This window comes from Brienomyrus brachyistius, chromosome 3 (genome assembly GCF_023856365.1).
Source record: "Brienomyrus brachyistius isolate T26 chromosome 3, BBRACH_0.4, whole genome shotgun sequence".
In the NCBI taxonomy this organism is placed as follows: domain Eukaryota; kingdom Metazoa; phylum Chordata; class Actinopteri; order Osteoglossiformes; family Mormyridae; genus Brienomyrus; species Brienomyrus brachyistius.
Window position 1 is genome coordinate 23,951,546 of NC_064535.1, and position 12,781 is coordinate 23,964,326.

The 12,781-nt window shown below is 48.1% G+C and overlaps 1 protein-coding gene across 1 annotated transcript in view; it reads right to left on the bottom strand.

Annotated features, from left to right (window-relative positions):
- cacna1c (calcium channel, voltage-dependent, L type, alpha 1C subunit) overlaps positions 1-12,781 on the bottom strand; it is a 178,111-nt gene that overhangs the window by 42,242 nt on the left and 123,088 nt on the right. Inside the window, exons 9-10 of the mRNA XM_049009423.1 lie at positions 10,594-10,766; positions 523-613 (exon numbers count right to left, since the gene is read on the bottom strand). Of these exons, the coding sequence (XP_048865380.1) occupies positions 523-613; positions 10,594-10,766 (264 nt within the window). The remainder of the gene's footprint in view (positions 1-522; positions 614-10,593; positions 10,767-12,781) is intronic.

A 12,781-nucleotide genomic window follows, 5' to 3' on the forward strand; every position in this document is an offset into this window, starting at 1 on the left:
TGACACAGAGGACCCAGGAAAGCATCCTGATGCTTCATTCACAGCTCAGCCAGCAGGGGGCACCCTCCTCACCCCTGCCTAATGGTCAGTAGAGGGTCAAACTTGCCCAGCAGAGGGAGGGGGTCTGTTTTAAAAAAAGAGACTCTTGCATTCCGGCATGACGGGTTCAGGGGACTAGCTGGGGCGAAAAAGACTTAAACTGCTATTTCAAAATCAGTCCTCCATGTCCAGTTCCCCATACAGCCAATAAAGTCAGAGGAGTGAAACGCCATGGAACATAGGAAAAGGAGTGAAATAACGGCAGAGGACAGCTGGAAGGGAAAGGAGGAATCGAGAGTGCGCGTGTAAAGAAGAGTGCTAAGGAATCATGCTGCATTTGGGTGGAACCGCAGACGGAATCGAGGGACAAGGGCAGCCGGTAGACCGGAAAGCCTGGAAGAGAAAGTACAGTAATAGAAGAATGACGTAGGAAAACCCAGGTTGGGAGGGAGTGGGGGGACATGAAGGTGGGGGGGCACTTACGCCAGGCGGGTGCAGCAGGTCTCCCCTTCCATGTCCCCAGCAGGCGCGTTGTCAGTGTTCACCGACTCGTTCTCACTGGCGGGCATGCTCACTGCAGGGGGGGGGGGGACGGGGGGGGCGGGGGGGCAGGGGCAAAGATGAATTACCAGGGCCTCTTCACAGACAAAGCCGTCTTCACAAGCTGGTTATTACTCTGACCCTTTTATTGCAGCTCCTACACTCTCACTGCATCCTCAACAAGAGGTAGGACTCTCAGAAAGAGCACAGGAATGGCAGCAAAACAAGATACCCCCCCCCCCCCCATTTCTTATCTGTCTTTTCTACTAGACCTTTCCAAACATGGGAATCATGGATATTTTTTTTTTTGGTTTGGTCTCAAGGTCAGTCCAGGCTTCAAAACTTGATGCGATGATGATAGCTGGTGATTTGGGAAACACAGCTAAACTGAAACACATATACACGGGCAGGTATGGTGATAAATTATTTAGCTCCAGTGACTGCACTTCTCTGAAAGTCAAAAAGACACAAGAAAGAAGAGTCATACATATTTGGGAAATTGCAGCCATACCGTGGATGCTTAGACAGCAATGTATAAAAATAAAGAATCAGAAATATGTTTCTACATTAGTACTTCTGCCGAAGTATGTGGCCTCTCTGTGGCGGCATGTAGGGTCCTGCTTTCTTTACAGGTCCTCACTGGCCATAAAATACTTTGAAGTTATAGCTTTCGGTCTCACATCATGCATATAAATATACTTCTATATATGGAAGCTGCGCGAACACTTTCGCCAGAGCCACTGCTGAAATCGATCCTAATGACCAGAAAACAGAACCACGGCAGAACTTTGGTCAACGTCATGCATTCCAAGACCCACATTTCCCAGCATGCTTTGGGCCCAGAGACCACGTTCTCAGCAGGCTCCATGCCTCGCTTGCTCTTCCTAGTCTACAGACTGCATACAGCTTCCAATCCATATCTACCTCGGCTTCATAGAACCTCATTAGCACTAACACAGGACATGTGCCGAACAATTGCTAAGGCTAACCAGGACGGCTGGGACTTTATCTGTAGCCTGAAGCCACGCTTTGATAATTGATAGCAGATTGTTTGTTTTGTAACTTTGTATCGGGTTCTCCTGGATCCGGTCTAGCTGCTGTGGCTGGCAAATACACTAGATCTGTCCCAGTCATTCTCCAGCGCTAGTGCTAATACTTGAGGAAATGAAACCAGCCCTCTATGCCTAGCTAAGGATGCCATAGCCAAACCTTTTCATCAATTGCAGTTAATTCGCAAGAATGACAATCCAGACTGAAATGTATGTCATGGAAGGATCACAGGTGCAACAGAAAATCACATATATGAAGCTATATAGCATTGTTTTTTATTTTTGACATTTTAAAATATTGGGTGTGTAATGATTAAATTGTGGTTATTATACTGTAGAGTTTCTTTCTGTCCAGTTTCACATAGATTATGTTACACAGACAATAATGGATTTAGTCTATATATTCACTTCTAAACAACCAAATCTGACACCTTGTTAAATAATGGACATCTGTCTCAATTAGAGTAAGTTTGCGTGAAGCCATGGGGGGAACTTCTTATATTGAATATTGTCCCGCAACACTTAATCAAAGATGTGTGACAATTTCCAATGCAACCATATCACCAGTTCTGCCATTCTGCCCTGTTCCAACTTGCCAATTGCACTTTCAAGAACAAATATCTCTAGAGGCAAACAGCATTAAATATATGCCCCCCGTCGAAGTGAACTAGTTTAATCTCTATTATTAGTACAGGGAAAGATTAACAGCAATCAGAGTTGGGATTTGTTCGAATGAGAGGCTCTGCTAGAGCACAGAGGAAGAAGAGGAAGGCAAAACTAAACCATGGAGATGAAGAGGTGCCTTCTTGTGCCTTCCTGGTCATGTTGGGGGGGGGGGGGGGGTGGGGGGGGTAGGCTGCTTATTTACAGTGGAGACTAACACAGAACAGGGTTTCTGAGTCAATATCCTGTAATTAAACAGAAAGTGTTGACCTACTGAACAAAACAAGGGACCTATGTTTGTCTCTAAATGGTCCAACAGGATGTAATTACTCCACCGACATGTGAAATCAACCGAGGGAGAGGTTAGTGTAAAGACCACATGTCATAGACAGACAGAGGAATGGGAAAAACAGAAATGTCTTCATTATTAGGCACAAGCTCCTGACATGTAGCTTTAAGAGAGAAGCTCAGAGGAGGAATTGCGGGAAAGCAACAGTGATTTATGAGGAAATGAATTACATGACAGTATTACTGATGGAGTCAAGGGTGGTCCTATTGATCTGTTTAGAGGTGGGTACATTGATTCCTTTAATCATCTGTGCTGTACATCCACAGGAGGCGTGAAACCATCATCCAAAAACCACACCTTCTGCCTTTGATACCTTCAAGATTGAAAACACTACACCAATAATACCTCCTGCCAGAACTGTGTGCCAATAACGCTGTTTGGAAGTGGTTTAATTACAAGGGTGTTACCATAACAACCTACACTAGCCTTCTCGCGGTCCCTTAGACCTGCTGTGCACCGAGGCGGATCCGCTTTATAGAATGGGATTTCAGTCCCCCGTTCGGAGGATCACACAGAACATGCAAGACACCGAAGCGTCAGAATCTCAAAGTGGAATACCTGATCTTTGTGGAATGGCCTTCGCATGTCCCTACAGTGTGCTACAGAAAAATGGCGTACTTAAGTATTTGTGTAAATGTGGCACCTTCCACCCTCTTGTTCACTTCAACCGCAGCACAGAGACGACAACAAAACATCTCCAGTTAAGAAACATCTGGAAAATGGAAGAAACATGCTCACTGTCCAGATATTTCGGCTGGTACTGCAGAAATTCAAGCAGATATCCCTCCTCAGGGAAATATTCATAATACAGGGTATTCATGCAGGTTGATATTCAGAATATTAATCCAGAGCATTAAATTTGGATCTTGAAACGAATTCAGCATAGATGCCGAGTGCCAGACATTCAGCTCAGTGGAGGATAAATGAAGGTGCAGAGGTATAGATGAGGACGTAGGTTCGATGCACGGATGGGAGCGGCAAGACGGAGGGATTGGCATGCGACCGCACACGCCTTACGAAGCATAGCTGCTTTTCTCTTCACTGCTTCCTGGATGTACTGTAAGCGGTGACTCTTCCCTGGAAACAGAGAGCACCCCTGAAAACACGCGCCCACAAGCACATGGAAAAATCACACACGCAAGGACAGACAACCGGGGGGGGGGGCAACATGTTCACACTCAACAGTGAAGGCTGGACCTGGTGCATCTTGCATGATGGGTTGACATGTTGTCCATCGTTGGGGCTACGACGGCAGATCGTGAATATGGATGAAATTAAAATAATAATCTCATTGTTTTGCCGTTAGAACCATTAGATGAAAACCATTAAACAAACGTAAGTGCAAATTCCACCCGCTTATCCTATAAGGTTACGGTTTCTGGATGACCTGGAGCACATGGTACAAGGCTGAGGTAGAGCAGCATGTCTTCGGACTGCAGGAGAAACCCAGAGTACCTGGAGAACATGCAAACTCCACACGGGGTGGGTGGGAGTAAACTGCAAACTCATCTGCTGACTACCCTACACAGGCCAGGATCCTGCAAACTGATGGATAATGCTACTCCAGACAATCAACTTTCTCGTTCCCTCCCAGCTGTCAATCAAGAACATCGAATACCAGGTACAGGTGTGTTGGGAGCTGGGAGGAAGCAACTTGTGGGTTGTCTGGGAGGTCCCTGAGGACTGGGTTAGGAACCACTGGTCATTACATTCCCACACAACTTCTCTACCAACCCAGGATATACGGTCAGGTCCATAAATATTGGGACATCGACACAATTCTAATCTTTTTGGCTCTATACACCACCACAATGGATTTGAAATGAAACGAACAAGATGTGCTTTAACTGCAGACTTTCAGCTTTAATTTGAGGGTATTTACATACAAATCAGGTGAACGGTGTAGGAATTACAGCAGTTTGTATATGTGCCTCCCACTTTTTAAGGGACCAAAAGTAATGGGACAAGTGGCTGCTCAGCTGTTCCATGGCCAGGTGTGTGTCATTCCCTCATTATCTAATTTACAAAGAGCATATAAAAGGTCTAGAGTTCATAAAGCTGAAAGTCTATAGTTAAAGCACATCTTGTTCATTTCATTTCAAATCCATTGTGGTGGTGTATAGAGCCAAAAAGATTAGAATTGTGTCGATGTCCCAATAATTATGGACCTGACTGTATGTACACTCAAGGGGGAGGAGATACTCAGGCAAAGCGAACCATACAAACGACACCTGAGAGAGAAAGTGATGTGGAGGAGAGGGGTACAGACTGGGGGAGTCCCGCGACACACGGCGTCTGAGGTTCGAGCTGCCAAGCGGATTAGCCTCAGCTGTCATCCCCCCACGCTCCTGTCCCAGGTCCTTAAAACCACGAAGGCCCGCAAAGATCCGCGGGAGGCGAGCCGAGAGCCCAGACGGTGGATTAAACATAGGAGCATCAACTAGACACCCATGAGAAGTTATAAGGAAGACGACGGCGTCCAAAAGTACTTTCACCGGAAACCTGGGATTCTGAAGTGCAGGGGAGATGCTGGGGAAGAAGAGTCAAAGTGGATATTGATGTACACAAATATCAAATATTGAGTATCAAATTATGCGGTTTGAAACAAACCTCCTACTGACTCAAAGCATGTGATCCTAGTTTCAGAACTGCCTTAGCTAAATCTCTCCCATCATAACTGAATTTCTTTGCACTTCTATATGCATAGAATGCAAAATGTATACAGTGCACAGAGTGAATATGTTAGTTGCGCCCCTTACAGGACACACTTCCTGTTCCTGAGTCTAAGCAGAGGTGCAGTAATAGCCAGCTCGTTTCAGGCACCCGAACGCGACGGTCCGGCACAGAGACACGGAGACACTGAGACTCGCACCTCACAAAGAGCGGCAAGCTGAAGGTCACAGGAGACACAGGACGGCCCACTGGAAGTCAACAAAGCGACAGAGGGCATCAGGCCCCACCGACACAGCAGCACACAGACACACATGACGCGGGTGTTTACCATGGGTCTCACTGGAGTGACTAAACCAAGCAAACTTCCCCCTCTTCTTGTCAAGCAAGTCGGCCAAGGTGACTCCTTCCTCGAACAAGACGGGCAGGTGATTCAGCATCGTTAGTGAAGACACACAGACACACAGCCAGAAATACACAATTATCACAGACACGTAACGTCAACGTCAAAAGCACGGGAGCACAGATACACAAACTCTCACAGAAGGATGACAAAAAAACCTTCATACACACCTGCTTGTACTGCTGTAGCTTCAGGGAGGCAAACATTGTCATCACATAACACAAACCCATATAATCCCCTGAGCTGCAGGATCAGAGCCCTGCACCTACACACAGATGCATACCTATGGCTGAACTCTGTAGCCCCGAAAAATCAGCTGTCCCTATACTGGGTCATTCCCTCTCTTACAAAACACACACACACACACACACACACACACAGGTTTGTAATTATATCTTTGTGGGGACTCTCCATTCATTTCTGTGGGGACAACTGCCAACATGACGACCTTAACCCCTACCAAGCCCTGTGGTGGGAGGGTTCTTAAATTCCAGGACCCCCCCCCAGCTAGCAATAACGCCTCCCCCCCAGCTAATCCCCTTCCTCCACCCACCCTTCTATTGGTTGCTCTGTCCATTGCACCCGGGTCTTAGACTATATTCCCAGTAATGCTGCTTGTCTCCTGTCCCGCTGCGTTTTCTCAATGAGAGAAATGCTGCTAAGCTAAGGACTTGCGCCCCCCCCCCCCCCCCCCAAACGGCAGGCAAGAGTGGACGTTTCCCAGAGGACCGCACTGCCCCTGCACCTCGTTCACCACCAGGTGGGTGCATCCACACACACATACACATGCACGCTCACACACACACACACGCTCACACACACACACACACAAACAATGAAACAAAAACCTCTGTGGAACAGACTGCTCTGATGAGGACATTTCAGCCACATATGGTTCATGCATTCTACTTTGTGCCACCAATATGTGATACTGTCAAGGCTGCGGCACCACTGCCAAAAAAAGTCCTTGGCCTCGCTTCCATGTCCCACAGAGAGTGGGAACACAGGCGGCCATAGAGAAAATGTGAAGAAAAGGAGGAAGAAACGAATGAGCAATCAGTAACCCCCAAACTACAGCGTGTGTGTTACCGAAGCTAACGGTTCACTCCGGAGGCTATTTCAGTCTCTTCACATACAGTCCTGATGGCCTGTGATTGACTCCTTCCTTTCTTTTGAAAGATTAACAAGAGATGGACAACCCTCATGACCCGGAGCACCAGCTGCTCACACAAGCAGTCATGCCATCCTCTGTCTCGGCTTCAGCAAGCTCACAAGAACATCTCAGAGCAGAACCATGACATGGTGCTATGCAAATTACTACCATGCCCTCTATGAATGCCAAAGAGTGGACGCTTTTAGAGAATATAACACAAAATGTGATCGAAATCCCTTCTTCATCACTGCTTTCGTTCCATGCGTAGGCCATGTAGGAAGCAAGAGTATGGAGGACATATATAATAAACATCCCTGCCAACCTAACACGACTACAGACGCATCGGATTAAAGCGAGATTAAAATGCTGCAGCTTTGAATACCATGCTTAGTCTTCAATAAACAGCACCAAGATTATGCCTGCAATTTCACTCTAGAGGTTGGTCTACTGTTTATTTAAAATTTCTAGCAATGCATAGTGTCTAGATCAGGGCACGGCACCTCAGCAGCTCATTGGCTCCTCCGCAGTAGTAGACCAAAGCATATGACGGCCAGCAGATCAAGCTGTAATACCTAGCTAAACCTCTAGATGGAGCCCTGCCAACATCATGCTTCGGTTGCCCTTCTGACGCCTTCCCTGGGGAATTCAGTCAGGTTCTCAGGCCTGTCAGCCCTGCTCCTTTCCCCACTTCGGCACATGCCATTATTCACCATGGTGACCTTGTTATGAACCTGTAATGACAGAGCTTCAGGCAAGGACGAGCATCCTCTAAAGCAGAGACGTAAAAAACAGCACCGAACGTCGCGCTCTCATAGACATCGACGTCAGCGTCTTTACTGTAGTTTTAAACTGACAGAAGCAGCCTGACTGAGCGGGATGCTAAACATCCACTGGGACAATCCTGAAACGGGCACCATCTTCAGGCTCCTCCACTTCACTCATTGCCTTCTGTGCTTCCACTGATCCGGCACCTTTGCTTTCCCGCCCAGCACCCATTCCCCCCAGCACCCATTCTCCCCAGCACCCATTCCCCCCAGCACCCGTTCCCCCCAGCACCCATTCCCCCCAGCACGCGCCCTGTCAGCCGCCGGCTCACACCCAGGTGGCTGCTGTCAGACTCGGCCGAAGGTGCAGCTCTATCGTCAGAGTAACGGCGGGATCAGTGGTGCTCACCGCACTTCCTAGCCATCTTTCCACGAAGGCTGGGATAAATCAGACGACAAAAAAGACCACACCTCTCTATGTCACTGGGTTGTTTTCCTCGTCCTCCTCCATCTCTGCTTTCCTCATCATCCCACCCAGGATCACCTCTCTCCTGGAGGCACAGTGCTGAGCACACTCTCCACACTGCAAGCTCAGGGCTGCTGGCTTATGTTTCTTACCCAGTTTTTCAGACGCTGCCTGGCTCAGTTCGTACGGGCTGAGCACTGAGACAATACCGGGCACCAACTGGCCGAGAGGGTGACCCTGTGACACTCCTCCACACTGACGCTACACAGACACAATTTGCCCTTCATAAGGGTGATTTCCTCAAACTATTTCCACAGTAAAAAAAAAAAAACCCTCGAAAAACTGTAAAAAAACGTACAATAATCAAAATAAGTTTCAGAGACATTAAGGTTTATAAATAAAAACAAAATAAATCGGTAAAAAAATATTTGCTTTATAATCATGTCATCATCATCGTGGGGACGTTTACTGAAAATAGAAAAAACAGCCACAGTTTGGCACCAATCTCAGGACCTTGAGTTCAGCTCTCAGACTTGGCCACAGTCAGCAGCCGTAATTCAGACAAAATGACAAAGAAAAGCAAAGAGTGACGCAGAGTCGCCCAGGAAAAAGGCACCCCTGAGTCTCAGACTCTTGGGTTCAGTGGTCACCCTCAAAGCGTGTAAAAAGAGGGTCGGTTCTGCACACAAAGCATTCAAAGAGTCTTGTAAGAAACAGCAGCATCACTCAATCCACTCTCACTTCCGGTCCTTCAACCATTTGCTCCGAATGGGTGAGGCCACAGACAACTAGGGCACTGGTCCAGGTCCGCAGAGAGCAGAAAAGTCCTAATTAATGTAGAAAGTCCTGCCCGAATCCAGGGGCCCTTCTACTGTACTTCAGCTCTGACGTTAGCAGAACAGGACCCCCTGAACTGTTGACTCCACACACTGGCATGAGTTATCAAAAGCTAAGTCATAACAGTGAAAAAGACAGCAAAAAAAAAAAAAAACACCCGACAGGACCCGATAGAGACCTGCAATGCTTCCACCCTGCCAGCTTGATAAGGCTGCACCTGCATTGACCCTCTGAGTAATAAAACACACCCGCAGATACACCAAGTACCCAGAAATGCTACTTGGAGCCGCCTTTATGATCTATGGGCCTGGTGCCAGAGGGCCACAGCATCCGACTGGGTCTCTTTAACGGCTTACAATGTCAGCGCTGAGAGAGGCCTAAATTAAATTAGGAGAATGATCAGCTCAATCCTGTGCTTAGGTAGCATGAAGATGTCGCGCATCAGGAATCGGATTGAAGAATCCCAGTCTGGAAGCAACTCGTTGGACACATACACACTCAAACACGCACTCTGTCTCTGCTCTCATCATCTCTGTGTGGAGTCTATGAACACAAAGAGCAGACTCTATTCCTCACTGAGGGCTCATTAACCTGGTACAGCAGAGTTATGGGCAAAAGAATCTAAACTCTTCCAAAATCAAAATATCCAAAGGCTTTCTGAAGAATGCCACTGACACTACAGCTTCTCCCCGCGCCCCTCCCTGGATGGTGCTCAGCGAAAGCTCAGGCTGATTTAAAGTAGCATTGGACCCAAATCTCGGACAGTACACCTGGCACTATGAGTCATCTTAAGGCACCTTTAAACTGACCCAAATATGGTGCCCGGCTCCCGGGTTCTAGGATAAGCCAGACGAGGGACTTTCAGGTTCCCCCTAGCATTCCACGATGAAGGATAACTAACAGCTGTAGGCACGGTGCAGAAAGCCGGGCTTTCAGATCAATCTCCCCCCTCACTTAAGTCCATTACACCTCCTGGGGTGATCGGTACAGGACGTGATGGGGTGCGGAACAAGCAGAGCTTTCTCAGAGCGCTGCAGAAACACGGAGTAGCCCTGCATCTCTGCCCGGCGGGGGTAAGACACAAGCAAGCGCCATATGCTACAAAGTTGCTCTGAGTGAGGAGCTCGGCCTGTCCGACTGCTGTGCAGAGCCATTAGGACACGATGAGAAATGAAAATGAAGTTAGCACAGTCTGACTGCGTATGCACCTCACGGCCCATTGTATAGACTGACCATATACTGCCCATACTCATGCACAGGGCAGTGTCGGAGGGTAAATGTGATTATTTTGGTCATAGTGGGTAGGTGTGGGAGGGGGGGAGATGAGGGGGTGTGTCCACCGCAGGCTCGTTGACACGGTGCATTTCACTGCTGTGATTAACATAGCGACGCCGCCGTTTACAGCTGTCCCAACAGACACACAAATAACCGGGCCCGACGTGAAGCTGTTAGCAGAAATCGATATCCCATAGACAGCGTAGAAACAGGATGAAAGCAGTAGTCAGAGCATATTACTGTCTCAAAGTCACCAGGGCCGTACCATCATCGCAAGAAGGGGGGGGGAGGGGGGTATAGTGGCCTATTGACCACTCAGCCACACACATATACATACCCTCACGCATGTGCATCCCCTCGCCCACCCCCCCACAGCGGTACTCACGGTTCCTGGGCTTGTCCTCATCCAGCCCCTCCTCTTCATTCTCAGGGTCAATGTCTTCGGCCTGGGTGATCCAGTCCAGGTAGCCCTTCAGGTCCTCCTCCAGCTGCTGCTTCTCTCTCAGCTTCTGGAAGTCGCCCCGAGCCTTGGCCTTCTCTCGCTCCTTGGAGAACTCGCTGAACCCCGCAGAGGACGGGGGAGCAGGGGACAAATACAGAAGAGCGAGGAGGCAGGACAGGGGAAAGACAGGCGGACAGACGGGAGAACAGAGACAGAGAGAAACCTGAGTAAAAGTTCATAGACACTGAGAGAGATCAACAGACAACTGGCAAAGTTCTACGACGGTTTTCTGTCAGGAATGAGAGACGGAGCCTGACTATCAACACTGACAGAACAGGAAGGATTTGAAGAGTGGCAGGAGGTGAGGGCATGCGAGCTGTGTATATGTGTGCTCCTCGGCCCTGCAGCCACACAGAAGTGGGCGGAGCCGAATACGCGTGCCGGCCAGGCCCTCAATCACGTGTGGGGAGGGTGTTTATACTCTCTGCTGCTGGCCGAAATGAAACGTGTGAAAAACAGCTGCATTACATAAAGCCCGGCATCTTCTGACCAATGAATAATGCAAAACATGCTAATTTATTCAAAACATATGCAACGATCAAGTATGAGATGCCGGAAACGGTGAATGAGGCTGAAACGCAGTTCTGATGTCCTTCTGCGGTGCAAAGATGTGCATCAGTGTTTCGAAAATGCTGATGTGGGTACGAAAGGTGCTGGATTGCCTGCTACGGAGAAGCATGTAGTAGGACATTAGAGAACGGCAGATTGGCTCTCTGCTGGGTGACATCACTCTCTCTGCCACCTCCAACAAAGGGCTGGATTACAGGCAAAGTCAGGTCTCAGGCCCGAAAGCATCCATTAGAGTGGACAGTAGACAGAGTGATGTGACCTGGGTGAGCGGCAAGAGCCAACGTACTTCCATGTCAATTAACCTGTGAACGTGGCTTGACGGCATTTAAGGTTCACTGATTTTGAACTGTTCCGCAATGCAGGTTAGGACATGCAAGGCTGGGAGGGTCTCAGGCACGTGGATAACACTTGGAAAGAGAAGAGCAGGTATGACATCAGACGTGCCAGAAAGAAAGTGTGATGGTGTCTAAATGCAGAGGACAGATAAAAGGTATGAAGCATGAGCCTCTTACTGAAGTTCCAGAGAGCAAATGCCATTTCCAGCAGAATGAAAACTACCGATAATGACACTGTCCTCCACCGATGGCTAATCCCATTGTGGTATTATGACTTTTACATTTACAGGCGAGAAATTTACGACGTACACTGACAATTACTGTGGCCAGTGTTTACTCAGGTTTTGAGGAGTGCATTTCCACCTTTTCAGCTCGTCCTACATGACTGAGCTCTAGTGTGCGTGTAAAGGACGGGCGTTTTGTAGTGAAGAAGGAAGGAACCAAAAATAAAACGTCATGTTCTTACCCGCTCAGCACACCAAGAACTAAGTTAAGAACGAAAAAAGACCCTATGATGATTAATGTGACAAAATAGATCCACGGCCAGGTATTCCCTATGGCGTCATTGACCTGTGAAGATGGAGCAATGATTAGTGTGCATGAAGCAAGCAGATCAACAAGACTCCACCGGGCGTGACCTTCTGATCCCTGCTCTTGTGTTCTACTTCCCATCCTACCAGCCCACGCATTCCAACTCCAGAAACACACACTATGTGATATTCTGCCTACGGTTGGTCATTAGACAAAGTCAAAACAGACAAGAATGAGATCTTTAGTGGCATTGGAATCAATAAATAAATGTATGTGCACTGCAACACTGCTTAACCACTTTAGGCCAACTCAAGGTTACCTGATCCCTTTATATCATGGAGATAAACAGGATCGGGGCAACAGGGGCATTGGCCCTAGCTGAAAACTGATTGGTTGCCGGGGTGACTCCTCCCCTGTCATGGGTCGATTCAAAACATACCATTGGCTAATGATGAGGTTCACCCCTCTGTATGAATTATTACGTCTGCTTCGCCCTCCTAGAATTGGACCTGCTAAGCACGGTGACAGAATTCTGCAGTGTGGGGAACCCAACGGCTACTTCATGGTGTCCTCACACTGCCCCAGGGCGTAAAGCGAGGAGAGTGATGAGTGATCGCCGCCATCTACGGCATCCG